At 41.4% G+C, this 25963-nt stretch overlaps 1 protein-coding gene across 1 annotated transcript; it reads right to left on the bottom strand.

Moving 5' to 3' along the window:
- Window positions 1–12913: 12913 nt before the first annotated feature.
- On the bottom strand, window positions 12914–18924 carry LOC147712944 (olfactory receptor 4E2-like). Its single transcript, XM_086919733.1, has 2 exons — window positions 18002–18924; window positions 12914–12977 (listed from the first exon to the last, which is right to left on the bottom strand). The coding sequence occupies exons 1-2, from the start codon at window positions 18922–18924 to the stop codon at window positions 12914–12916; spliced, it is 987 nt and encodes a 328-aa protein (XP_086775859.1).
- Window positions 18925–25963: the final 7039 nt, after the last annotated feature.

Genomic DNA, 25963 nt, shown 5'->3' with positions numbered 1-25963 from the left:
TTGCCACCCACGCAGCGCTTTCTGTACAGCGAAAGACGCTGTGGGGTCCTGGATAGCGTGTGCTCTGGCAATAAAGGAAATGGCAGCACGATGCCTCTGGGCCGTAGCCACCGATTTCCCAGCCCTACGTAAGGACATCAGGAAATTCACCACCCATTCCTCATGCCCCCAAAGTTGCTCTCTATCCCTCCCCAAAAAGGCTAAATAGGCCCGAAACGCCCCTTCATATGCCATCCTCGTCCTTGGTGCTAGACTCTCTCCCACGAGGTGACGAAGTTCGGGGCACCGAGAGACCAGAGAGCTTCGGTAAAGGGTGCCGGCTCCGGGTCCGCTGAGGGAAGGAAACCCGAAAAGGCCTGCATTTGAAAACGAGACAGTGCGTCAGCTGCCTGATTCATCACCCCTGGCACATGTTTTGCTCTGAATAGCACGTTCAATTGCATACATAGTAACACAATTTCTTTAAGCAGTCTTAAGATCAGTTTACAACGTGCTGCCTGACTATTGATGCACTCGACCACGGTCATATTGTCCGACCAAAATATGACCGAGTGATTTTTGAACCCATCGGGCCATGTTCTCAAGGCCACCAAGATGGGAAACAGTTCGAGGAAAGCAATATTACTCGTCAGACCCCTCTCATGCCACCAAGTCGGCCATCTTTGTGCCGACCATTTCGTGCCGAAAATGGCGCCAAAACCTATGCTTCCCGCAGAATCTGTCCATAGCCCCAGCTCCTCAGAAGACACGGCTGGTTTATTCCAGACGATTCTACCATTGAAATCCGCCAAGAATGCTAACCAAATACGCATGTCCTGGCGGATCTCGGCCGATAGTCTCGTGCGATGATGGCCTTCTTTAAGGCCGACCATCGCTTGGGCAATTGAACGGAAAAAGGGGCGGGCCATTGGTATTACCCTCAGGGCAAAATTCAACTGTCCCACCACCTGCTGTAATTGTTGCAGCGTAACTTTTGATGCATTTATACACAGTTGCAGCGCAGTCCTGAACTTCAACACTTTCTCGGCTGGCAAACGGAAACACCCCTCAATGGAGTCCAACTCGATCCCCAGGAACTCGAGGCAAGTCGTAGGACCCACTGTTTTACCCGGCGCCAATGGCACACCTAACTGTTTCATTAATACACAAAATTCGGCCAAGGCCCGGCCACATTCAAGACCCCCAGCTGCCCCAAGAAATAAGAAATCATCAAGGTAGTGCATTACATCTTGGAAACCCGTTTTCTTTGTGAAAACCCATTGAAGAAAAGTACTGAATTTCTCGAAATAAGCACAGGATATAGAACACCCCATTGGCATACACCTATCCATGTAATAACAACCCTGAAACATGAAACCTAGGAGACGCTGGTCGTCTGGGTGTACCGGGAGCAATCGGAACGCTGACTCGATATCTGATTTCGCCATCAGCGCCCCGGGCCCCAGGCGATTCAAAATGGCTACGGCCTCATCGAAGGATGCGTACCGCACCGAACACACTTCTGGATCGATTGCCTCATTTACGGAAAGACCTCGTGGGGCTGATAAATTATGAATTAGTCGGAACTCTCCAGGGTCTTTCTTGGGGACTACCCCTAAGGGAGAACAAACAAAATTCTGGACTGGGGGTAGACTAAACGGGCCAGCGACCCGACCTCGAGTCACCTCTTTTCGGATCTTATCCCGTACTACGGTTGTATGCTGTAAGACAGAAAGTTGGTTTTCACACTTATCCACACCCTGAAAGTCCCCTACCGGGATGCGGAAACCATACGAAAAACCGTTTCGCAGCACCCCAGCAGAAGTACGATCCGGGTAATCACTGAGCCAAGGGATCATTGCCAGGGTATCAATGGGAGTGGGTAAAGGCGCCCCTCGGACTATATTAGACCTGTTTGGCACCTCCTCTCCCCCCGTTATCACCCGTTCTGGCTCTGCACGAGGTCTCAGGATGGGACGACCCACAACTACTACATTCATGTTTGAATTTACACGATCCCTGTGGTCTCGTACATTTTCCTCTGTTGTAATTAAAACAGAAACCCTTCCTTCCGGTATTGCCGGTAGGTTTCGAGTGATCCTCGGCCCCCGAACCTGATCGAAAGGGCGTCCCCGCATATTGTCGAGAGGATTCACCCACATTACTTCCTACCAACGGCATTTTTAACATCCCTGACTCCTTCATTTTATCCCAGGTCAAGGCATCATAACAATCCCAGGTTAAACTTTTATTATGCTCCTTTTCCTTTCTGAACATATTATCGTAACAAAACCAATGATTACCCTGGTGCGATGTCGAGTACCCCATGATTCGTGATTGGTAGATTGGGAACTCGGAAAGCAACTCAGGCCTACGTTCCCCCAGGATTGATGTAAAGATTCCCCAGGCATTGCCCCAATTGGCGATATTCTCATTCACTTTAAAGGCGGCCATCTTTGCGCGCCAAACACTCGGATGCATGAGGTCCTTCTGACTCTTTACATGCTCAACCTCATAATGATCCACAAGTAACGAAAAAATGTTCACATACTCCCCCGCCCAAATCTTCTCCTTAATTGCCAAAGGGACATGTTGCCCCAACTTTTCTCTCCGAGAGGGTGTTGACTCATCCCTCGCGATCGGCAATGGCCGCTTACCTGCACCTGACGCTGCCTCTGTGGTCGCAACCGTCCCTGGTGTCTTGTCCCCCACTGCAGCCGGCACGGGCACCTTGGCTGCTTCCCGTTTCTCACGCAATTGCTTAAACAGCTCCTGCGCTTCGACAGCCGTGGCGCCCTCGTTACCTTTTCCCAACCACGCTGCCAATTGTGCTGCCAACTCGGGCGGCATATCATCCTCGGACACGGGGGTGATCGGATTCCCCTCCTCTGGCACAGGAGTTGGAGCCTCGAGCGGAGCACTGGGACCGGGGATCTCCTCTCCCATTGCCCCCCTCCTGGGCCTCTTGTTTTTCCCTCCCGGGACTGCTCCCGCCAAAGGACGTTTCGGACCCCTTTCCTCATTCTTGTCCACCCGCTTCTTTAGCTCGGACATCTCTTTCATGATAAAACGCAGCATCTGGTCGGTATTCATGCGCTTTTCAACCTTCTTCGGCATTCTCCAACAAAGTAACTGAAAAACAAACAAGAACGATTAAAACGCTCAAAATTGGCTCTTCGTTCCGTCTCGAGCTCACGTGCAGCGGGGAGGTGCAGCTTCAGAGCACAGGAACAAGAGGATGTCTTCTGGTCTTGCGTCTCTTTTTATCCATCTTCGGGGCGGGCGTAAACCCGCCCCTGCCTGCCCCGGGGGCGTGGCCGGCGGCGTCCGTGTCTAGGCCAGCCCACTCAAGGGCGGGAAAAAGCGCGCCCCGGCTACGCCGCTTCGGGCATACCAGCCGAGACGCGCCTCCCGCCCAAAATGGCTTCCCGGGGGGATCGAGGCACTCTGCCATACGTTCGGGGGGACCGAGTGGTCGCCCCTTTCCATTCTGTTGGATTGAAGGATCGTTTATCACACCATCTGGGTGACCAATGATGAGAATGTGATTTCTTAATGGAATGCTATCTAGTCCGTTGAACCAACTGAATTACTGGAGTAGCAGGACATATATTTCTAAAACCCCACCCTTCCACAGCCATACTTTCAGTTGCATTCTCTTGTATACTACCAATGACAGGAGGAGAGAAGAAGAGGACCCTCATTTAGTGGTATAGTCCATTCCGGAGCCATGGCCATTAGCCGTAACAATGGGAACTATCTCAATCTTGGCCAAAACAGAGCTACCAAGACCAGTCAAACATTCTCCCTCTATAGTCTGACAAGTAAGATGAGAATTAACAGAAAAAGGGGAATGGATACAGCAGGTCCAAGAGCACATCAATGCATCTATCCCCCAAAACCCTTGTTTCTGGAACCGGGTTGGTAAGGAAGGAAGAAGATTATTGGCAGTGTGTCAAAAAGGTCTAGCTAAAAGGTCTAGCTCAGGAGTACTAAACCTTCTGTACAATTGCTCAAACACATACTGAGCCAGGCAAAAGCCATGGGAGAAAGGGAATATTCTGCTGAGCCAGTCTGCTAAAACATTGTCCTTACATCAAATGATAGTTGCTGTGAGATATAATTGATGGGTCTCAGTCAGGCACCCAATCTGAAATGCCAGATCCACTAAATCTGTGACCCCATGCAACGCTGCTTGTTTGTATAAGACTTTGTGACCGTATTATCTGTCCTGACTACAATCACTTGATTTTTTAACTGGAGGGAAAAATGAAGGAGATAGTGAAAACAGCTCTAATTTCTTTCCAGTATGAAGATTGGCACTTCTTCTCCAAGCAGTACTTACCTTGAACCAATTTAACGCCCAGTGAAGCTCCCCAATCTAACTCACTTGCATCTGTTAGAATACATGGAACTGGCCTGGACAAGAAAATCACCTTGAGTGGGTGAATGGGACCCAACAACCACTAAATGTGCACCCGTACGTTGTTTGACACAGCAGGCCACATTTTGTGGAGGCTGTAGGAAGCAGGAATCCAGTGAGCAAGGAGATGACACACCAATGGTTCTAGATGAGAAACAAAGACACTTGCTGACTAAAAATAAAAAATTAAAAAAAGACAACATAAATAACTTGCAATACATGGAAACCTAGGTTGAAAAGAATTCCTAACAGACAAAATCTTACCATGTGACCCTGGAGACAAAGCCACTCTCTTCCAAACATCTTAGACTACTGTTCCATGGACCGGATAAGACTCTGGATAATCACGGCTATTGTCCGAGGAAGGCTGAGAATTCCCAGCTTGGTCTGAACATGTGCTTTAATAATCTCCAGATCCTAAGTCAGAGAGAGCTGAGACTTCTCCACAATCATCAGAAGCCCAAAGTTCCTCAGAGTTTCTCAATCCAACATGATATGATCTTGAAAAAATGTCTTTGAAGGAGAATAGACCAGCCAACTGTTGCTATAAGGGTGAATCAGAACTCCTTTGGTGTTAAGATTGGCAAAAACGAGTAGTAGTGTGTAGTAAATGAAGTAGTAAGGCAGATAAAGAAATAATAAGCATTTATTATGCACTACAGAGAATAACTGGTGTTCCCATCAGAAAGCAGGGAGCTAACTGACCAGAAAGAACACAGTAGAGAATGACATCAGAAACATGGAATGTAGGACTTAAAGAGATACCACAAGATATAAGTGTAGAGAATACAACATATCCTCTTCCCTTCGCATAAAAAAAACAAAATAAAAAAAACAAAATAGTAAGCACATGCTCTCCATTACACAGACAAACCTCACTCACAAACAAAATCATGTAAGTAACTCGGAGGTCTCCTCTCTCTGACCTCTACTAGCACCAATACCATTGTTCGACTCCAACCCGCGGTTAGATGGAGACAAATCAACCCCACACTCAGCCTTCTTATACAGTGCCACACGCCTCAAATTCCAACTCTCTCTGTTAAATAAAGTCACAAACCTTTTATGAACAGACTTGACCTTAAATGGTCCCCTGAACTTCGTCAACCCAACGCCAACTCGTCCAGGTTTAACTTTCACCCAATCATTCACTGCAAAATTACACCTTCCGGCCGGTTCATTCACATTATCAGGGCCTACAGGAACGCCAGCGTCCAGATACTCTTTCATCCATGCAGCGACAAGTTTGGTACCAGCTGAACGCCCCCTCATGACACTAAAAGGAATTTTCCCGGTCACACCATTTTCAGTAGTTCTATAGGCCCAAACCAGGTCATTAACGAATCCTCTCACATCCGTCCTAGAAGAAATGGCCATCTGAATCGCACCTTTAACCATCCGGTTCACCCTCTCAACTATTCCATTCCCCTGAGGGTTGTAAAGTGAGGTCCTTGAATGTGCAATACCGCATTTTCCCAAAAAATTAGCCATCTCCAGGGAAGTCAATTGCGTCCCATTATCAGTGGAAATTCTCGTTGGAAAACCTTCCTCTCTGAAAATGTCACTCAACGTGGTAATAGTGCTGCTCGTAGTGATCTCCTTCATAAATTTAACTACCAACCACTTTGAAGAAACATCAACAACCACTAAACCAAACCTCATGTCTTGACTCAACTGGTAAAACGGGCCAATGAAATCAAGACATATGGTGTGCCAAGGACACCCTGGGTCTACTATTGTGCCACAACCAGAATGACTACCAACTTTAAGCCTCTTCTCACTCTCCACACAGTCTGTACATCTTTCCACCCACTGAGAAATCTCCAAGTCCATTCCGGGCCACCAGAAATTCTCCCTAACTCTCCTCTTAGTGAGGGACTGTCCTAGGTGACCCTCGTGAGCTAACTTAAATAGGGTAAACCTCACCTCCTGTGGAGGAATAAACTTATCCTCCATTAAAATCATGAAACCTTCTTTGTCCAAGACAGACAAATGTTCCAGAACTTTCAGATATGGACGAAGAGCAGGGGATAAGCAACTCTCTCTCCTCGGACCCTTCACACTTAGGTCTTTCACCTCTCTCAACACCTCGTCCTTAGCCATGGAGGTATTCCACCAACTCTTACTAATTGCTCCAGCACACATATCCACTACCTCATCCACAGCAGCCACAGACCCTTCTGAATTGAGTGATTCTACCCCCAACTTGTCTACTATCTCCCAAGGTAGTGGAAGTCTAGAGAGACCATCAGCTTGGCAGTTCCTCCAACCCGGAATATACTCAACAGTGTACAAATACTCCTGAATTCTCGCAGCCAGCCTAGCTAACCTCGCAGAACCCTTGCCAGCCCCGCCAGGTGATAGAATTTTAACTAAGGGTTTGTGATCTGTCAACAACGTAAACTTGAACCCCCACAAATACATTCTGTAATACTCGCAACCCCACGCTGCTGCTAGAGCCTCCCGCTCAATTATAGAGTAATTCCTCTCTGCCGTTGTGAGCGTTCTCGACGCAAATGCTACAGTCTTGAGTCCAGACTCATGTACTTGAGCTAATACCGCACCGACCCCCACAGCACTCGCATCCACTGTCAAAACTGACTTACGGTTGGTATCAAACAGTGTTAAGATACCAGCTTCACAAATTTCTGCTTTGATCTTTTTAAAACACTCTTCTTGTTCCACACCCCACACAAACTTGCATCCTTTCCTCAACAGCACCTTAATCTTTTCAGTTTTTCCTGCAAAATCTCTTACGAACTTAGCATAGTACTCAATGAGGCCTAGAAAAGACCTCAACTGATCTTTATCAAACAGAGCTGGTGCATTCCTGATAGACTCTAATAAATCTCTCTTGGGTTTAACCCCGTCAACAGACAGAGTATATCCAAGGTACTCGACTTCCTCCACCGCAAATTTACATTTCTCTTTCTTTAGAGTCAACCCGGCTTGTTCCATCCTCTCCAAAACAGTTTTCAAAATCAAATTGTGTTCTTCAACAGTCTCTCCAAATATCAAAACATCATCCTGGAAATACACCACATTGTTCACACCCTTTAGTACAGCCCCCATCATTCGTTGAAATACTCCAGCTGCAGAGGCAAGTCCGAAAGGCATACATGTGAATTGATATATTCCCTCAGTTGTTATGAAAGCTGTCAATGCTTTGAAGTCTTGATGTAATTTAATTTGGTGATAAGCGCTGCGGAGATCCAGCTTAGAAAAGTAATTTCCCCCTTTTAGTGACAAAACCAACTCATTGATATTCGGCAATGGGAAGTTGTCCACTACAATGTTTTGGTTCAGGGTGCGAAGGTCCACACAAAAGCGGAATTTTCCGTCAGATTTGGTCGTGATAACCACGGGAGAAATCCAGGGTGACGTTTCGATCTGTTCTATCACCCCCTGGTCTAGCATCTCCTTCAACATCTTCTTCACTTCCTCACGTGCAATAAATGGAACTTTCCTCACCCTGTGTTGCATAGGTACAGCATCATCACGCAGTACAATCTTATGCACATAACCTCTCAACTCCCCAATGTGCTCATCAAACAAACCATTCATCCCTTCAACAATTGACTCAGTGGTTATACTATCTACAACCATCACCTGTTGTACAGCCCTAGGGTTGATGACTATACCGAGGTCATACTGTTGCCCCCAACCCAAAATCGCAGGACCCGATTTGGCTACATACACCTTTCCTTTTGCGGAACGGTCTTTAAATGATATTTCGCATACCATATATCCAATCAGTTCTATACTTTCTCCCTGATAACCACAGGGACTAATGTCACTGGCCAATAATTGCACATCTTTCCAATTTTCCAAGTACATATCTTTGGGGATAATAGTCCACAATGACCCCGGATCGACCATCAACTGGATCTCTTTTTGATCAATAAGGAATTGGGCTTTAGGCCTATGCCTTCTACCAGGTTCACCTTCGCTCACACCATCCTCACCCAAACACAATATTTTGTTGGCACCCTCCACGCCAACACCGTCTCTCACTACTTCCCTGTTTTCCACAACAACCACTTTATCAGCATTTACACCCCTACACATCTTAAAGAAATGACCTTTCCTCCCACACTTTCTACACACTTTGTCAATAGCAAAGCATCTCTTGAAATCAGAGGTATGAAAAGTACTCCCACACCTACTGCACATCCCCCCTTGGAATCTATTCCTGTCGCTGTTTGAAAACCCATTGTTAAATCTCCTGGGACCTCTCTCCCCCACGTCTACACTTTTCCTGTTCACAGCAGCAACTTCATCTTGTTCAACACAAGAAACTCCATTCCCTTTCCCATTCTCCTTTACATTATCCTTTTTTTCCATCTCTCTCATACATGCATTTGATTCTTCAACTACTTTTGCTATGTCAATAGCCATTTGTAAGGTAGGATTTTTTTCAGCCCACAGCTTTTCCTGCATTTTTTTATTCCTACATTGTACTATTAACTGGTCCCGTATCATTTCATCTCTTATTTCTCCGAAATTACATTTAATGGACAGTTGGTCTACTGATTCCTCAATTCTTTGTGGTAGGGTGTAGAATTTGTGTCTAGCCATGACGATATTTACTTCCTTTGCATACTGTTTCTTCATTCGCGCCTTTGCTTCAGTGTAAACATTCGTTATTGCTCTTCCATCTTGGTTTAGTCCTACAGGTAGATATTTAAAAGAGTGTTGTCCTTCTTTCCCTAAAGCGCTTAATAAAAGGGCTTTTTTCCGTGTTGCACTGAAATCCTTCCCATCAAGTGCTTCTATATAATTTTCGAAAATGTCTATCCATTCATCCCACTCAATGGGTGGATCTCCAGTAGTTTGTAGGAACATAGGAGGTACAATAACGTTAAGGTTTTCCATTTAAAAAAAAAAAAGTTTTTCTTTTCCTTTTCTTTTAAGAAACTTCCACTAGTTTACACACTCGCAGTGTATCACTAACAATATATAGTGGTCAATATTCTTTGGTGTGGACACTCTTTCAACAGAAGTACACTCTAATACTGTAAGCTCACTATACTAGAATACTGTCTCAATATGATGCTTCAAGTAAACAATGTAATTCAATGTCACATCACTCATCAAGTAAATAAAGCAGATGGTTTAGTATTGTGAATTGCGCCAGAAACTGCTCGACATTTTAGTCACTTTTAATTTTTTAAAGTTTGTTTTAGATTGCTCCAGATATTGCTCACCGTTCAAGTCACCTTTCTAGTGGTTACGCTTCTATTTGTCGTCGCTCGTCTTTTTTAATATCTAAACACGCAATATATCTGCTACAACGCGTTGCTCGGCTCCTACAACGCGTTGCTCGGGTTGCCTAGTTACCAGGTACAAAACACAAAATGGCGTCTACATAGCGTCATTACTTCACTTCCGCCTGACGCTGCCTGACGCTGCCTGACGCTGCCTGACGCTGGTCGCTGGTACACCTTCTCTTCCTGTGTGATGTCAGTAGCACGAATGGCTCTGTTCGGGCGGTGTCACACGGAGAGTTCCAGAGCAGGTAGTCTCTTGTTATTCTGCACGCGCAGAACTTCGAAAGATGCTAGATATTTTAAAAGATGCGGCGGATTGTTTAATTGTTTTTTCTCCTTTGACTTGAACAACAAATCAGCTTCAAACGAAGTGTGGATACCAAAATCAACAATCGATAAGACAGTAGTGATCCGCTTGGTTATTTTTTTAAGTAATGGTGCAGTTCTTTAAAAAGGTATCAATCTTCCCTTATTCTTAAGTGACATAGTTGGAATTGAAGTACTCATAAAGAATAAAACAAAAAGTCTCTCAAACTCACCACAAGGTGTCAATTCCAAGGGTTGATTTCCTTTTCTTTTTTTACAGTTCTTTTGATTAGTCAAATCAGTTCTTCCTTCACTGTTACACTTTTACTTGAAGCTGCTACACTTTTGCTTGAAGTGTCTTGAAATGATTTTTCAAGATTCTCCTCTTGGTAATTTCCTTTTCTTTTCATTTTCTTTTCAACATGACATTTTCTCCTTTTGTCAAGTTCTTTGCCAGTTACAAAATTTTACCAAGGAATTTTGCGTGGTTCTTCTCTCACCAGTGGAGTTCCTCTCCCTCTGTAGTTGTTCAGCTCCCTCTGCTCATCGTCGCCATGTGTAGTAAATGAAGTAGTAAGGCAGATAAAGAAATAATAAGCATTTATTATGCACTACAGAGAATAACTGGTGTTCCCATCTGAAAGCAGGGAGCTAACTGACCAGAAAGAACACAGTAGAGAATGACATCAGAAACATGGAATGTAGGACTTAAAGAGATACCACAAGATATAAGTGTAGAGAATACAACATAGAACTTTTGTGAAGACACCACGCAGCGTTGACGTCATACTAAAGGGGAGGATTTTCAAATACCAGTGGTGACCTACTGCACAAAATCTGAGGTATTTCTGATGCAGAGGAAAAATAGGGATGTAGAGATAAGCATCCAGGGCTGTCAACCAGTCTCCTGTAGACACTAAAGAAAGTATCCTCAGCAGAGTTTCCGTCTTGAAACATGTTTTCCTTAGAAAAGAGTTACATTTTCTTTAGGTGATTATAAGTCTGAATTGTCCTAAAGGCTTTTTTACCAAGAAGACTGCAGCAAGGTGCAATATTTCCAGAATCAAGGCCAATGACTTATCTCTATCCCTTGATTCTATAACCTGAACCAAGCCTGTGTCTATGGGAAAGTTTATGAAATCCGGCATGTAACTATTTTCTTTAATCTGCAAAACCTAATTGTTTGTAACCTTGCTTTTCCATTTTTGAGGAGAAAAAGGCAGGCGGCCCCTGAATGGGAGGCCGTCATAGTCAGGAAGGCTCCCTGGCCTGTGGAAGAGGCAGCTGGTGCTTTGAGATTTACAAGAGTGAAGCTGATTTGACCTGTTTCTATTGGAAGGAAAATTAAAGCAAAACCCTTTTCGGGGTGTACCTTCGGGGGCACCTTCTACTGTCTGCCTTTTGGGCATCTACCTTCTGAGAACAATCTACCTTGCGACCTCTCAAGAAGATCTGACATCTAGCAGCCACATTAGAATCAATAGACAAAGTAGAAGTCTCAAGATTGTCACAGAAACTTCTGAAAATCTTTAACCATATACTCATATGCCTAAACAACATAGATCACATCTCTCAAAGCCACATTAAGACCTGCAAATTCATGTAGTAAGTAAAAGGAATGAGGTAGTAATGTCGAATCGTTTGCTTTGTGGAGTACCAAGAAGGAATTATTAAATTGATGCAGGTAAATGACAAACCTTTACTACAATAAAACCAACTAGCAGGAACTACATTTGGATGATCCACAAGAAATGTATCATACTTATGTTTGTGCATGCTTTTTCTTTTTGGAAATATCCTCAATTATCTGCAATGGGTGTGCTGCTATTTCCCCTCTCTTCGTTGGTTCACCTGTATCGCAGTATGATGCCATTTATTACCCAATTCAGGGAAATTCACCTTCACATTCAGGTACTACTTCCTCACATACTTGGACTAGCTATTTTCTTCTGAGATTGCGAAGCATCAGCTGAAAGCTTCTTATAACTGCTGATCGCAGACACCTCCAGAACCTGCAGAAAGGACCAAGACAAGTCATTTCTACTATCTCCATCAAAATCTTCAGCGCCTCAGTCCTTTGTAGTTTTCCCATAGCTTAGATTCCTGAACTGCACCCCTGTTGATAGTTGCATATTAAATAAATCAGAGTTATGTTTCAGAATATTTTAGTTTTTATGGAAAAACCTGGGAAATATGCCACTTATCTAATCACTGCAACAAACTTGCACTCTTTTTCCACAATAAAGTTGTGTCTATCCACAGAGAGCTTGAATTAGACCCCTCCCCTCAAGACATTTTCAACTTTCCAAACACCCAACTCTCTGGCCAGGTCAATACTGTTTCCCCTGACCTCTCATCTGTTGAGTCCTGTCAATTTAAGGCCTGGCTCCCACTTGATTTGATCACTCTGAAAATCCTTCTGGGAAACATCAAGTATGGCTCCCCACTTGACCTTCTCCCTCCATCTAAGCTCAAACCTTTGGATGAGTCTGCCCTTGAAGTGATTCTTAATCTCCTTAACTCCTCTTTAAATCTTGGACATCTGCCTCGTAACTGGAAGCACGCTCTTGTGCTCCCCTTGTGAAAAAGATTGGATCCCCTCTGCTAGTCCAATTACAGGCCTATATCTCTTCTTTCCACCTTTCCCAAAGTGTTGGAAAGACATATTAATTCTCAACTCTCTGCACATGTGACCCGGCATAAGCTATTTCATCCATCACAGTTGGGCTTTCGTCCTGGTCATAGTCACAGAGGACCTTAGGCAGCAGCTTGACTATGGTGGTAAGGCAGTTCTCATCTTATTGGATTGGAGTGCTGCTTTCGACACCGTCTCTCACTCCATTCTGGTAGATCGCCTTGAAACCTCAGGAATTGTAGGTGTGGCATTGCAGTGGGTGATCGCTTTTCTACAAGATCGCTCCTTTCAAGTTTTCTCTCACACCTCTAAATTGAACTCTGTAGCTTTAACATCTGGAGTACCGCAGGGCTCGATCCTGAGTCCTCTGCTTTTTATTCTTTATGTTCGCCCCTTGCCAGACATTGCGGAAAAATCTGTGTTGACCATCTTTTCGTACTCAGACAATACACAGATAATTTTTTCTCTGTCATATGCTCAACATCGGGACCCCTCATTACTTCAGGTTGGTCTGCGGAACATTTCCTTGTGGATGTCCAGAAATGCTTTTAGGTCCTCATCCTGAGGAACAATCCTGACCTCTGGGGAGCCAGCCATTGGACTGCCTCTTTAGGACCTTTACCAGCTCCGGTCCCTAAGGTTAAGAACTTGGCTTTTACCATCAACAGTAAGTTTTCTCTCATAGCCCAAGTGTTAGGAGTCGGTAGGGAGACAAAATATCGAAATTTAAATATCGATATACAATAATATCGATGTTTTAATTTCGATGGTATAGAATATCGATGTTCAGAATATCGACAGACAGAATATCATTATTATGGTATATATGTTACTAATATCGAAATTTACTAATATCGAAATTATGTTTAGTGTTTTGTATTTTATTATGTTGTTTATATGTTTGTAAAATATGTAATTAAATGTATGTTTGAAAATTAGTAATTTTGTTTACATTTTGCATTTTAGTATCAGAGCGGGTTGTGGGTTTATGGGGGAATAGGGTGGGAAGTAATTTAATAATAACTAATTAATTAATACATTTTTAAAAATATTTTTAAATAATAATTAATTGGTAATTAATTAATAATAATTAGTTAATTAAATTAATTAGAGTTAATGTGCTAATATGTTTTTTGTTAATTAATAATTAATTGGTAATTAATTAACATTAATTAGTTAATTACATTAGTTAGAGTAATTGTGCAAATAAATAGAATTAATTGTTATTGGTAATTAATAATTAATTGGTAATTAATTAATATTAATTAGTTAATTACAATAATTAGAGTTAATGTGGTAATATATGTAATTTTTCTATTGTTAATTAATAATTAATTAGTAATTAAATAATATTAATAATTTAATTAAATAATTATAGTTGATGTGCTAATATATTTAATTTTTTGTTATTGTTTAATAATAATTAATTGGTAAATCATAATTATTAAGTGATTAAATGATATGATTTATTTATGTGTAGTGGGTTGTGTGTTTATAGGGTAATAGGGTGTCATATAATAAAATGTAATTAATTAAAGATATTGTATTTATTTATTGGTATTTATTGTTAATTAATTGGTAAATAATATGTGTTAATTAGTTCAATTGAAATTAGATCAATTTAATATAAATAATTGTTATTAATTGATTATTTGATATTTATATTAATTGTGTTTTTTTGTATGTGTACTGTGTTGTGTGTTAAAGGGGGAGTAGTGTGTGAAGTAATTTTTACCGCCATGCTATCCAATGCTTTCCTTACTGTTGCACCTTCTGGAGTTGGAATAGTAATTTTTACCCCAACGCTATCCAACGCTTTCCCTACTGTTGCACCCTCTGGAGTGGGAATAGTAATTTTAACCCCTACGCTATCCAACCTTTTCCCTACTGTTGCACCCTCTGGAGTAGGAATAGTAATTTTTACTCCTACGCTATCCAACGCTTTCCCTACTGTTGCACCCTCTGGTGTGGGAATAGTAATTTTTACCCCTACGCTATCCAACCTTTTCCCTACTGTTGCACCCTCTGGAGTAGGAATAGTAATTTTTACCCCTACGCTATCCAACGCTTTCCCTACTGTTGCACCCTCTGGTGTGGGAATAGTAATTTAAACCCCTACGCTATCCAACACTTTCCCTACTGTTGCACCCTCTGGAGTGGGAATAGTAATTTTTCCCCCTAATCTATCCAAAGCTTTCCCTACTGTTGCACCCTCTGGAGTGGGAATAGTAATTTTTACCCCTACGCTATCCAACCTTTTTCCTACTGTTGCACCCTCTGGAGTAGGAATAGTAATTTTTACTCCTACGCTATCCAACGCTTTCCCTACAGTTGCACCCTCTGGTGTGGGAATAGTAATTTTTACCCCTACGCTAACCAACGCTTTCCTTACTGTTGCACCCTCTGTAGTGGGAATAGTAATTTTTACCCCTACGCTATCCAACGCTTTCCCTACAGTTGCACCCTATGGTGTGGGAATAGTAATTTTTACCCCTACGCTATCCAACGCTTTCCCTACAGTTGCACCCTCTGGAGTGGGAATAGTAATGTTTACCCCTACGCTATCCAACGCTTTCCCTACTGTTGCACCCTCTGGAGTGGGACTAGTAATTTTTACCCCTACGCTATCCAGCCTTTTCTCTACTGTTGCACCCTCTGGAGTAGGAATAGTCATTTTTACCCCTACGCTATCCACCACTTTTACTACTGTTGCAATATGTGTAATAAGTATATATAATAATTTAGATGTACACTTTTTAATTTATTTTAAATGTATATGTATTAGTTAATATTTTTAAATATGTTTTAATGTTTTTATTCAATATTTGTAAAATTATATGTATTTTTAAATTATTTTTCCATTATTATTAATACATAAAAAAAACGATATTTTTAATTTCGATATTTTTGTACTACGATATTTTTTTTCCTATATTTTTGTATTTACCTTTATGAAGATATAACTCCGATATTTTTGCTGTCGATATTTTAGTGTCGATATTTTTGTATGTAGATATTCTGTCTGTCGATATTATGTCAGACATTTCTATGGAGTCACCTATACTTGCTTGGTGGTCCTCAAGTGGCTAAAGAAAATCCTTTGGCTAATCCCACCGCCTGCTCAGAGAACTGTCTTGCAGGCCTTGGTGATCTCCAGACTTGATTATCGTGATATACTGTTCTTGGGTGCCGACAAGGCCTCTGTCCAACATCTCCAGCCATCCCACTTGCTTTTTCTATTCCCTCAGCACTCTTCTGTTTCCCCTCAGCTTCATCAACTCCACTGGCTCAAGGTTAGCAAATGCATTGAGTTCATATTCCTTTTCCACTTGTTTCGAGTTCAGCATGGCTTGGCCCCCTTGTACATAAGAAACCCTGTCAAGCCCTATCAACCTTCTTGCAAACTGACATAGGCCAGCCTCTCTTTCTTCTCAGTATGGGTGGCCACACTTTCTCCTCCCTGGGACCTAAATTGTGGAATTCCCTTCAGTTGCAACTCAGGACCTGTCGGTCTCTCCTTGCCTTCAGAAAAAAACTAAAGCACTTTAGTCAGGCCTAAGTCCAACCTTCTTCAAACCTCGCTAGTCCCATTCTTCAGCAACGGAAAACTATGTTGAGTAGCTGAGCGCCTTCTAAATATTTTAAATAAATAAATAAATCAAAAACTCTCTGGGAATGGCAAACAATCACCAAACAGCTTACAATATTTCAAGCTCACGAGGGGCTTTAGGATGAATCAATCCTGAGACAATGTTTTTTTCCATTTGAGTATTTAAAAATAGATTAGGAAATATTCAGTTAAGTATGAAAGACCTTAGATTGACTTTTCATTTTAATTCTGAGTTTCATATCACGGTAGGCCACTTCAATGCCTCCTCATACCTTTTACAGGCAGGGAGCGAAAATAAATTCTAAGACCTAGTGAACTCTGCCATGGGCTGTTATTTTTAGGTAATTGTGTGTCAGTAGGACGTTTGTAAGAGATGGGCTTAAGCCCTTGTCTGAACCTCGTAAAGATTGAAAGGCATGTTTAAGTTTTAGATGGAAGGGTTGGAAAAGTGAGCTTTGGGGTGAAGTTATCTCCTGCCCAGCCTTTTGTACTTCAACATGTCATCAGGCAGCATTCCATGAAAGGCTGAATTTAGATAATTTAGTCATCTGTCAGCTGGTATGGTAGCAAATGTGCTTAGGTAGTTGGAGCTGTTTGGTGCAAACAATTTCTGAATAATTCAGAACGATTTGTGCTGATTTCTTTTTCACACCCAAAAACAATGTGACGGTGGTAATAATGCCATGTCACTTAAGATTTCCAATTGTGGAGGCCAGAAGATTTGTGGCCCTTTACATCTTACTCCGGTAAACTTTCTGGTGAATTAAGTTGGGCGAATTTGCCTCTATAAAGCTGTGTGAAGTAATCTGATTTTGCCAATATTTTTTAAGGTGTGTTTTCACTGTCAGTGACCTGCAGAACTTTTTCTTTCTGATCTAAGGATATTCCACTAGGAATCGCAGGCTATTCTAAAATGGGGAAAATAGCTAACAGACCAATAAGGTGTAGTATATTAGATCTTAGGGGACAAGAGTTTGGGACCTGGATGCTTGGCAGAAGCTCCACTGATGGTGCACAGACAGTGGTGGAGAATTTCCACAGGAACCTTGGTTTAAAACAGACAGGGGGAGGTGCAACATGTGCCAGCGTGTGAACTTAAACAAGGGCGGCTAACAAGTGGTGCCGGTCCACCCACTATTTCAATGTATTAAGCGAATGACATCCTAAAGCAGTGAAGTGCCAATGAAAATGCTCTCGTTTTTGTGTTTAAGATTTGTAAGTTCTGTACAAAATTGTGAGGTTTTCTGCAAAAATATTGCGAAGTGTCAAGTGACTTCGCAACTTATTAAATGAGGTCAATGTTGTGACAAGCGGCCAATGTGTAGTGTAGCCTCTTAAATTGTGAAGAGCAATTAAAATTGGTTGTGATATGAAGTACAGATTCAAATAAAAGAGAAATCTAAGGTGGCATAGATTTATCATGAGGAGGATGATTCTAGGGAAGAGGTCCATCTAAAAAGTAACCTGCATGGGTTTGAGAATTCAGATGTGATTCTTATCTTACCTCATTGATGAAAAGGCAGTCCTCATATATTGAGTTCTGAATGCGTGACATTTCAGCAGCAACATGATCTTGAGGACCAGACCACATATTTTCCTAAAGTAAGGCAAATGCGGTAGATATGCTTGGACAATCAGAAAGCATGTTTTTTGTTTTATAATTTTGACACAGTAGTGAGCAAGCACTCTTTAATGAAGTGATTCATATTCATTCCCATATACAACATCAGTTCTTATCAGATTACATCTTCTCTATTGCTATTTTCCTGGTGAATAATTTTTTCATGGCTGTTTTCACTTCAGCATTTCTCAAAGTGTAAATGAGAGGATTCAACATTGGAGTTATTACTGCATAAAACACAGAGATTATCTTATCCATAGGGAAGGTTGTGGAGGGTCTTGAGTAAATAAATAAGGATGGTCCAAAAAAGATAGTCACGACTGTGAGGTGGGCGGCACAGGTGGAAAGTGCTTTTTGTTTACCTTCAGCAGAGCACTTCCTCACAGTCAGTAGGATGGAAGTGTAGGAAATAAGCAAGAGAAGAAAACACACTAGTGCTATCAGGCCACTGTTGGACACCATCAAGAGTCCTGTGATGTATGAGTCACTGCAAGCCAGACTCAATAAAGGCAGAAGATCACAAAAGAAGTGGTCAACCTCATTTGGGCCACAAAAAGGTAGATCCATCACCAAATAGGTCTGCACTGAGGAATGAACTGCTCCCCCCATCCAGCATGCCAAAACCAGGAGGTTACACACAGACCTGTTCATGATAACAGTGTAACGCAATGGGTTACAAATGGCGATGTAGCGGTCAAAGGCCATGACAGTAAGCAGGAAGATTTCAGCAGAAACAAAATGGTGGAAGAAGAATATTTGGGAAATGCAACCACTGAAGGAGATGGACTTATTCCTGGAGATCAGGTCCACAAGCATCTTAGGGGTGGTGACGGAGGGGTAGCACAAGTCAATGAAGGACAAGTTACTCAGCAGGAAGTACATGGGGGACTGGAGGGAGGAGTCAGCATTCACCGTCACCATGATGAGTAGATTCCCAAACAGGGTAGCAATGTAGAAAAGCAGAAATATGAAAAAGAAAACGGTTTGCAGTTTGGGGTTTTGAATAAGACCCATGAGCAGGAAGTTTTCAACAGTTGTTTCATTTGCAAAATTTTCTTGTCTTGATTTTTCTAGTCTCATTCCGAAAGTCAAGTTTCACTTTCAAAATAGTGTTTACTTATTTAAGCATTCTCTGCAAGAAAAAAGCCAATATTTCAAACTGAATATAAGTCCTTAAGGCAGAAAGTACAGAAGTACAGAAGTACAGAAGTACAGAAAACATGCGGGCCAAGGTATGGTAGAGAAATTAATAAATAGAAGGCTTCCAATATAGAAATGTATCAGGGAAATGCTACTAATAAAGCTATATTACAAAATATATAGTATATCTATGCAAATGTCAAATTCATCTTTATCAGCATAAGACTATCCAAGTTGAGAAATAACTGATTACTGCATTGGATATTCTATGTAATACTTACTATGCAGTGGCAAAAAGTGGTCACATACTATTACACTATATTTACCAAGAGTGGGTCTCACCTCTCAGATTAGTGTCCCTTGTTAAATGTGGTCATTTTGTTACACTTAAAAGAAGGAACAGGTCCATTGGTCTTACCAGGTTTCAGTGTGACCTCTGCATTAGGCACAGATCACTGCAGCAACTGGGTTTTTGGGCCAGTTTACTGGGATTGACTGTGAAGCAGACGTAATAACCAATTACATATCCAAGAGGGATTTGAATCTGTGACTTGTGATTTAAAAGGCAAATTAGTTTTTAAAACTTAGTATTCACATTATTAACTTGTGGTATCTTACTGTGGTAGAATCCTATGGATTACATATCTAAAAAAGATTAATTTAGACAAACTCCTTTAAAACCATTGCTCAAATAAAGCATCTTTCATTTTGTTATGTTTGTGTAAGGACTAGAGTGCAAGCCTCTCTCTAAGGTGGCCTCCTTTTGGGTTAGTGCATGAAGAGAAAGCATATTTGACTTTTAGTGCTGATTTCTCACTACTAGGATTGTAACATGCAAAATGTCTCTGTAGCAAATAGAAAATTCATCTTACACTTCTTGCACTGAAACGTGCAGACTAAAGTTTGCACACAGCTATCAGCATCAAGCAGGTTAATTAATTTTTCCATTTTACCAAGAGGGGGCCATGTAGTTTTCAGGTTTTTCTTATATCTCATATCACTTATATCAGCAGTAGTTTTATTATCCCCCTAAGCAATATAAGTCATAGTGGGACCGGCAACCTATTTGATTATACAGAGACCTCTGTAGCCAGTTCTAGGTTTCTAAGCTCTGTAATTTAGGTTGTAACGTGTAGTCTGCAGCCTGTAGTTTTCCAAAAGGTATGCTTGATTCGTGGATTAAATACTCTTCTTAAAACACACGCAGACAGCAGAGCGTGCAGGCTTTTTCTGTGAATGCATGGGCTATCATGAAAAGAAGGCTTTACCTGCTAAATGCAACACATTCCTCATTCAGAACAAATGCTTCTTTGATATCTGGTCTTATGGGAATGCACTATAATATTTGCATTGTTCTATTTTTCAATTGAATGTTTAAATAAAGTATTTCTTCATTTTTTTTATTTTACTTGTGCCCAGGACATGTAAATCAAATGCTACCAGTGGACCTGCAGCACTGCTTATGCCACCCACCTAAGAAGCCATCTAACCACTTCTCAGGCCTGTTACTGCAGGGCCTGTATGTGCAGTTTACTGCCACTTCGACTTGGCACTTAAAGCTAAGTCACCCCCTAAGGCAGGCCGTAGGAAGTCCTAAGTGATGTGTGCTGTGGAACCAAATGGTGGACCATGTACTTGTATGTTTTAAATGTACTGGTAATGACAAACAGCTAAATTTGTGTTTCACTGATGTGATTCCTTAGTAGAAAGGAATAGCTGCATCATGTTTTATAGGTTATGTTATGGGATTTGTAAAGCGTATGGCTGCTCTAGCAGTGGGGCGTCCCAGCTCTGATTCCACAAATAACCAGACAGAAAAGGCGAGGCAAGACAGGTTTATTATTCAGGGCAAATTCAGGTCTTTACTGCCTTCCTGAAAGCCCCATGATTCTACATGTCACTGATAGTACATGAAAGAGCTTTCTAGAGAGAGGTAGCTAAGGCACGGAATGACCGACCTCAGGCCTGGGCTCTTCTAACATGGGGAACACGTGACAGATGTTGGTTTGAGGAGTGCAGGACGTGTTCTGGAACATTAGGGATAAGGAAGGGGCTTGGGCATAAAGGATTCTATGAGAGATGCACAAGGTTTTAAAGTGAACTCTCTTCTTGACCACAAGCCAATGCAACTTACGTATACATTTGGATAAAGAACAACATTTAGGGAGAGCAAAGGGAGTCCGAGCTGCAGCATTCTGTGCCCTCTGAAGAGAATTAATACCAGCTTTAATGGCACCCAGGTAAAGGGAATTACAATAATCCAGTCTGGAGAGTATAGTAGACTGGATAATGGTCTGACGTGTTTGAGCATCAAAGACCCAAAGTAGTGGCTTAAGACCACGTAAAAGTCCGAAACAAATGCCAGCCACTGATTTTGTCTGTGCCTGAAAAGTTAGAGCAGAGTCAACCCAAAGACCCAGGTATTTTGCAAATTCTTTTGAGGGCAGAGGGACTCCCAGCACAGAGGGGCACCAGCAAATGCATGCCTCTTCCCAGAAGAAGAATCTCTAATTTGTTAGGATTCAACTGAAGGCAGTTAACTGCTATCCAATCTGCGATGGACATCAAATCATTCTGGAACTTGGCTATGTGTTGGTCCAAATTGTTAGACAAAGAGATCACAAGCTGAATATCATCAGCGTATGAGACACAACATTCTATTTTGAATAACTTTGGCGCCGGTTGAGGAATCTTCGTGATATTCTCCAAGAAAATGGGATGCTCCGCTCCTTCCCTGAAAGTTTCAGGTTGATTCATGAAGAAGGGGCTGAGAAAAAAGGGGGGTCCCAAAACGTGTTTTCCCCATGCAATTTTCCACAGAGACCTTTAAGTGAACCCGAACTGCTGAACGGAATTACACCAAATTTGGCAAAAAAAGTAGAGTTCGGTACGTAGTTTACGCTTTTTGTGAAATGGTGTAAATTCGTTCAGTATTTCCTGAGAAAATCAAAAGTAAAATCATAGATATATCTATAGACGGAATACCATACGCCTACTGACCAAGAATAGAATGTGTACCATTACGAGCACGAGATGCATGCTTATTGGCTGTCAACTGTCTGTCAACACTCCAAACCAGGAAGTGTTGGCAGCCATCTCGTGCCTCGGTAGACCCCCAAACTTATTATTCTTTTTATATTTTTAACAGTCGCAGTATACTCGTAGGATACGCGTACGCAGTGAAAAATAAAAAATAAAAACGAAGCCCACTTTATTGTTAATTAGCCCCAGAGGGGGCTAAATCTGGGGAGGATTGTTTTTATTTATAATGGGGGGCCCAGAGGGGGGCCCGCTCCTTTGACCAGGCCTTCTCCAAAACCCTCAGTATTCACATAATCAGTCAAGATGCACACCATTCTTGTACATAATGGCCAAGACCTGGAAAGAACTCCCCCTCAGTATCAGATGAACCCCCACACTGAAAGAATTCAGGAAGAGTCCTAACACTTGCCTTTTCGAATGATCGAAGCTGCAAAAATCCCCTCCACATACTCCCTCAGTGCCCAGTGTGGAGTAGTGTGGCTCACTGGTTAGAGGCAAAAGAACGGGTGGTGGTCTGCACACCGCGTTTGCTCTAAATAATCCATTTTAATCTTCATCTGCGCGTTGCGTGCGTTAAACTGGGCATGTACCTTGCCCTGTTGGTACACAAGTTGAAACATGAACAGTGGGGAGCATACAGATGCTCCACTCCCAGTCGCACTGCTGAAAAGGATATTAAATCCTGCCCCAATGTTCAAAATATATATCGAAATCGATTTAATCCATTTTAACCATTTTTAACCATTTTTATCCAGTCAATTTTAGTGCTTTTCACTTATATATTCCACAGACATATTTAATCATGCGTATTGGATGCTTCATATATTCACAGCGTGCCACAGGCCTCATCAGGAATACGACCAAAACTCAAGATTACGTCGAGCCAGCATTTCTTTATTAATACCCAATGCATTTCGGGCTTTTCATAGCCCTTCGTCAGGGGAAACTGCAATTAAATCATCACAAAATGATTCATTAATTCTTACCCGAGAGCAGAGGACGGCCCGGGACCAGGGTTCGATTCCCGGCGCGGCAGGTTTCTGGACCAGGGTCAGCGGACTCGATAATTCTCTCGCCTCGGTGCCCACTCTGATCAGCGATCACACTCGGCAACTCTGGGCATTAGCTTGCCTCATCTTCACTAACGGCCCCACCAGACCGCCGGGTATGCCTGGTCTCACCCTGGAGATACCCATTAAGGGACCATCTCTCAGGGAAGCCAGGAAGGGTTTCGCAGCGGTCGAAGCGCCTTGGGACCCTACGGGTAAGTAGTGCGCTATATAAATGCCTATACATACATACATACATAGTGCCCGGAAACCCTCACAGTTGAATAGTGAGCTCTATACATCCCTAATTGATTAATTCATATGCCACTACAGTTTGTGTTTGAGTGTTATGAACAGGCCCTGTCATTGTTTTGGCTGTCTGTAACTCTTAAAGGTAGTGAAATGAGTAGTACTAAGGGCCATATTATCAAGAAAGGGCGAAACATTATCGATGCTTTTATCGGCAGGAAACTGACGCTAAAGCGCTGTTAATGGGCTTGGTAATATGCCATTGTGAATTCCCATAGAAGCCCACGTTCTGGTGTTAACCTGGGTTCTATGGGAATTCTCAAGGGATATTATCAAGCCCATTATTGCCGCTTTAGCTGCAGTTTCCTGCTGATAAAAGCGGCGATAATGCATCGCCCTTTCTTGATAATATGGCCTTAAATTCTTTAATAGACACAGAATCTCTGAGGGCCATATTATCAAGAAAGGGCGATACATTATCGCCACTTTTATCGTCAAGAAACTGCTGCTAAAGCGGCAATAATAGGCTTGATAATATGCCCTTGTGAATTTCCATAGAAGCACAGGTTCTATGGTTAACCTGGGCTTCCATGGGAATTCACAAGGGATATTATCAAGCCCATTATCGCCACTTTAGCAGCAGTTTCATGCTGATAAAAGTGGCGATAATGTATCCCCCTTTCTTGAAAATATGGCCCTGAGATTGGTTTGGTTTGGATTCACTTCTGAGAGCTACTTTCCGGGTGCTGGTGAGTTACCAGTAGCTCCCAAGCTACCAGTTGGAGACCCCTGGTATATATAGTGAGTGGGGAATTGTAGTCCTCAAGCATAATTGTAAAGGTTATTACACCACTACATGCATAATACATAGCACTTTGAATCACTGCATTTCCTAAAGCCTGCCTCACTGCATGAGTACCTGCCTACTGAGTGAATGATTACATTGATACATGGTAATAAAGAGAAATAAAAAATGTTTGAAAAAAGGGAAGTTACTAGAATAATAAGTCAAAGAAAGGGGAATTAATGTTCATACTCCTATTAAAAAAAAGTAACCTATAGAAATGCTTTAATAATAAAAACGAGTTTAAATAAAGCATTTTAGCAATTATACAAAAGTTAAATAGTATGGAAAGAGGCACATTTACATTAACACGTGACAAGCTAAAACAGTGGAAATGAGAACATCTGTCAACTGAAAAACATGATTTAATAGTGGGAGGAGCAATATATTGATCCGATAGACTGTTATGCAACCAAAAAGTATATAAACCACACCCCTGGGATGATTACTTTTGTTTCAGAGAATCAATACGGGCGAAGAAACTACGAGCAAAGGAATGATTCGGAACTGCGGAAATATCTTCACATTATCTTTCATTTCCTCAGAGAGTACATATTGCTAATGTATATTTAAAAATACATAAAACTGTATGTTCTTTCCAGAGGAGTTGGATGAATTTTTACAGAGGAAGAAAAGAATATCGAAGAGAGGTAAATTATCTGAATGGAAATATAGGTTATTTAACAAATTAATACGTGCAAAGGATTGATTAGGAGCGATGTCATAATCTACAATTATCTTTCATTTCCACAGAGGGATCATATTGTTAATGTATATATGTTACTTTATGATCCTTCAACTGGAGTTGGATGACTTTCAACGAATATATTTTTTTAGTATGCATGTAGTTCTTTATGATTGAAAAATGTACTAAAAACAAAACTCTTTATCTTCTAGAGTGAAATTGGACTAAAAGTATTTATATTAAGTAGTGATTTTTCCAATTTTCACTCGTTAAGAATAGGAGGATTATCTTCGCAAGTACTTTTTTGAAAAAAAGTAATATCATTGTGGTTTAAAATGTTGTGATTGTTAAATATATTTATGACATGAAATATACATAAAAAAGAAAGATGAAGTAGTGAGGGGGTGTTTGTCGAAGCACTTCTATTCTACTTTATCTGAAAGTAATAAAAGCCCAAACATTTATGAAAAGATGATTGGGCAACACTTATATAATGTAAACATAAGGAATGAGTGTTTATGATAAAATAAAATAAATGTGGTCCAAAGCGTGACACCAATGAATGTAAATAATTTTTGCATTTCACATACATGATGAATATAAAAGACTCAATAAAAATATTTTGAAAACATGAGCATTTTTCTTTCAAGGATGGTTTGAAGAATTATACATTTAATAAAAGAACATAGTACTCCACGCTAAAGGAGAAAAGTCAGGACAATTATGATAAAATGGAAAATATAATAATATTTTCCAATACCTTTACAGTCAACAAACTCGTAAGTATAGTACACAGTTTAAGTTAAAAACACTCTACCACAACTAGTTTTTGAAACGCATAGTAAAATAAAGTGTGTCACAAAATGGGCTACATACATGGTGAGTGTATCGTAACGTCACATACAATAAAGAAAGCCAATCAAAAATAGCATCAGGAAGGTAGTCGTAAGTACAAAACAGCCATATACGTTTTTTTCAAAATCTGCGCAAGGAAAGGGATTGGTCGCTAATACGTCTTTTTATAATGCTTCACAACCAATCAAAAAGAGGTGTTGAAAGTTTCTGTTTTTAACATACAAGCAAAACAGATATCTTTGAAGACTCTAAAAG

Source organism: Lissotriton vulgaris, chromosome 5 (assembly GCF_964263255.1).
Source record: "Lissotriton vulgaris chromosome 5, aLisVul1.2, whole genome shotgun sequence".
In the NCBI taxonomy this organism is placed as follows: Eukaryota; Metazoa; Chordata; class Amphibia; order Caudata; family Salamandridae; genus Lissotriton; species Lissotriton vulgaris.
The sequence above is the reverse complement of the archived record's forward strand: the minus strand, read 5'-3'. Positions and strand labels throughout refer to the sequence as shown.

Excerpts from the sequence above, each read along its gene's own strand:
- LOC147712944 (XM_086919733.1), bottom strand. The coding sequence starts at position 18,924 with ATGAGACTAGAAAAATCAAGACAAGAAAATTTTGCAAATGAAACAACT. Across the intron at positions 12,978-18,001 it reads GTGAAAACAGCCATGAAAAA|ACTCAGGATCGAGCCCTGCG; the intron begins ATTATTCACCAG and ends AAAAAGCAGAGG.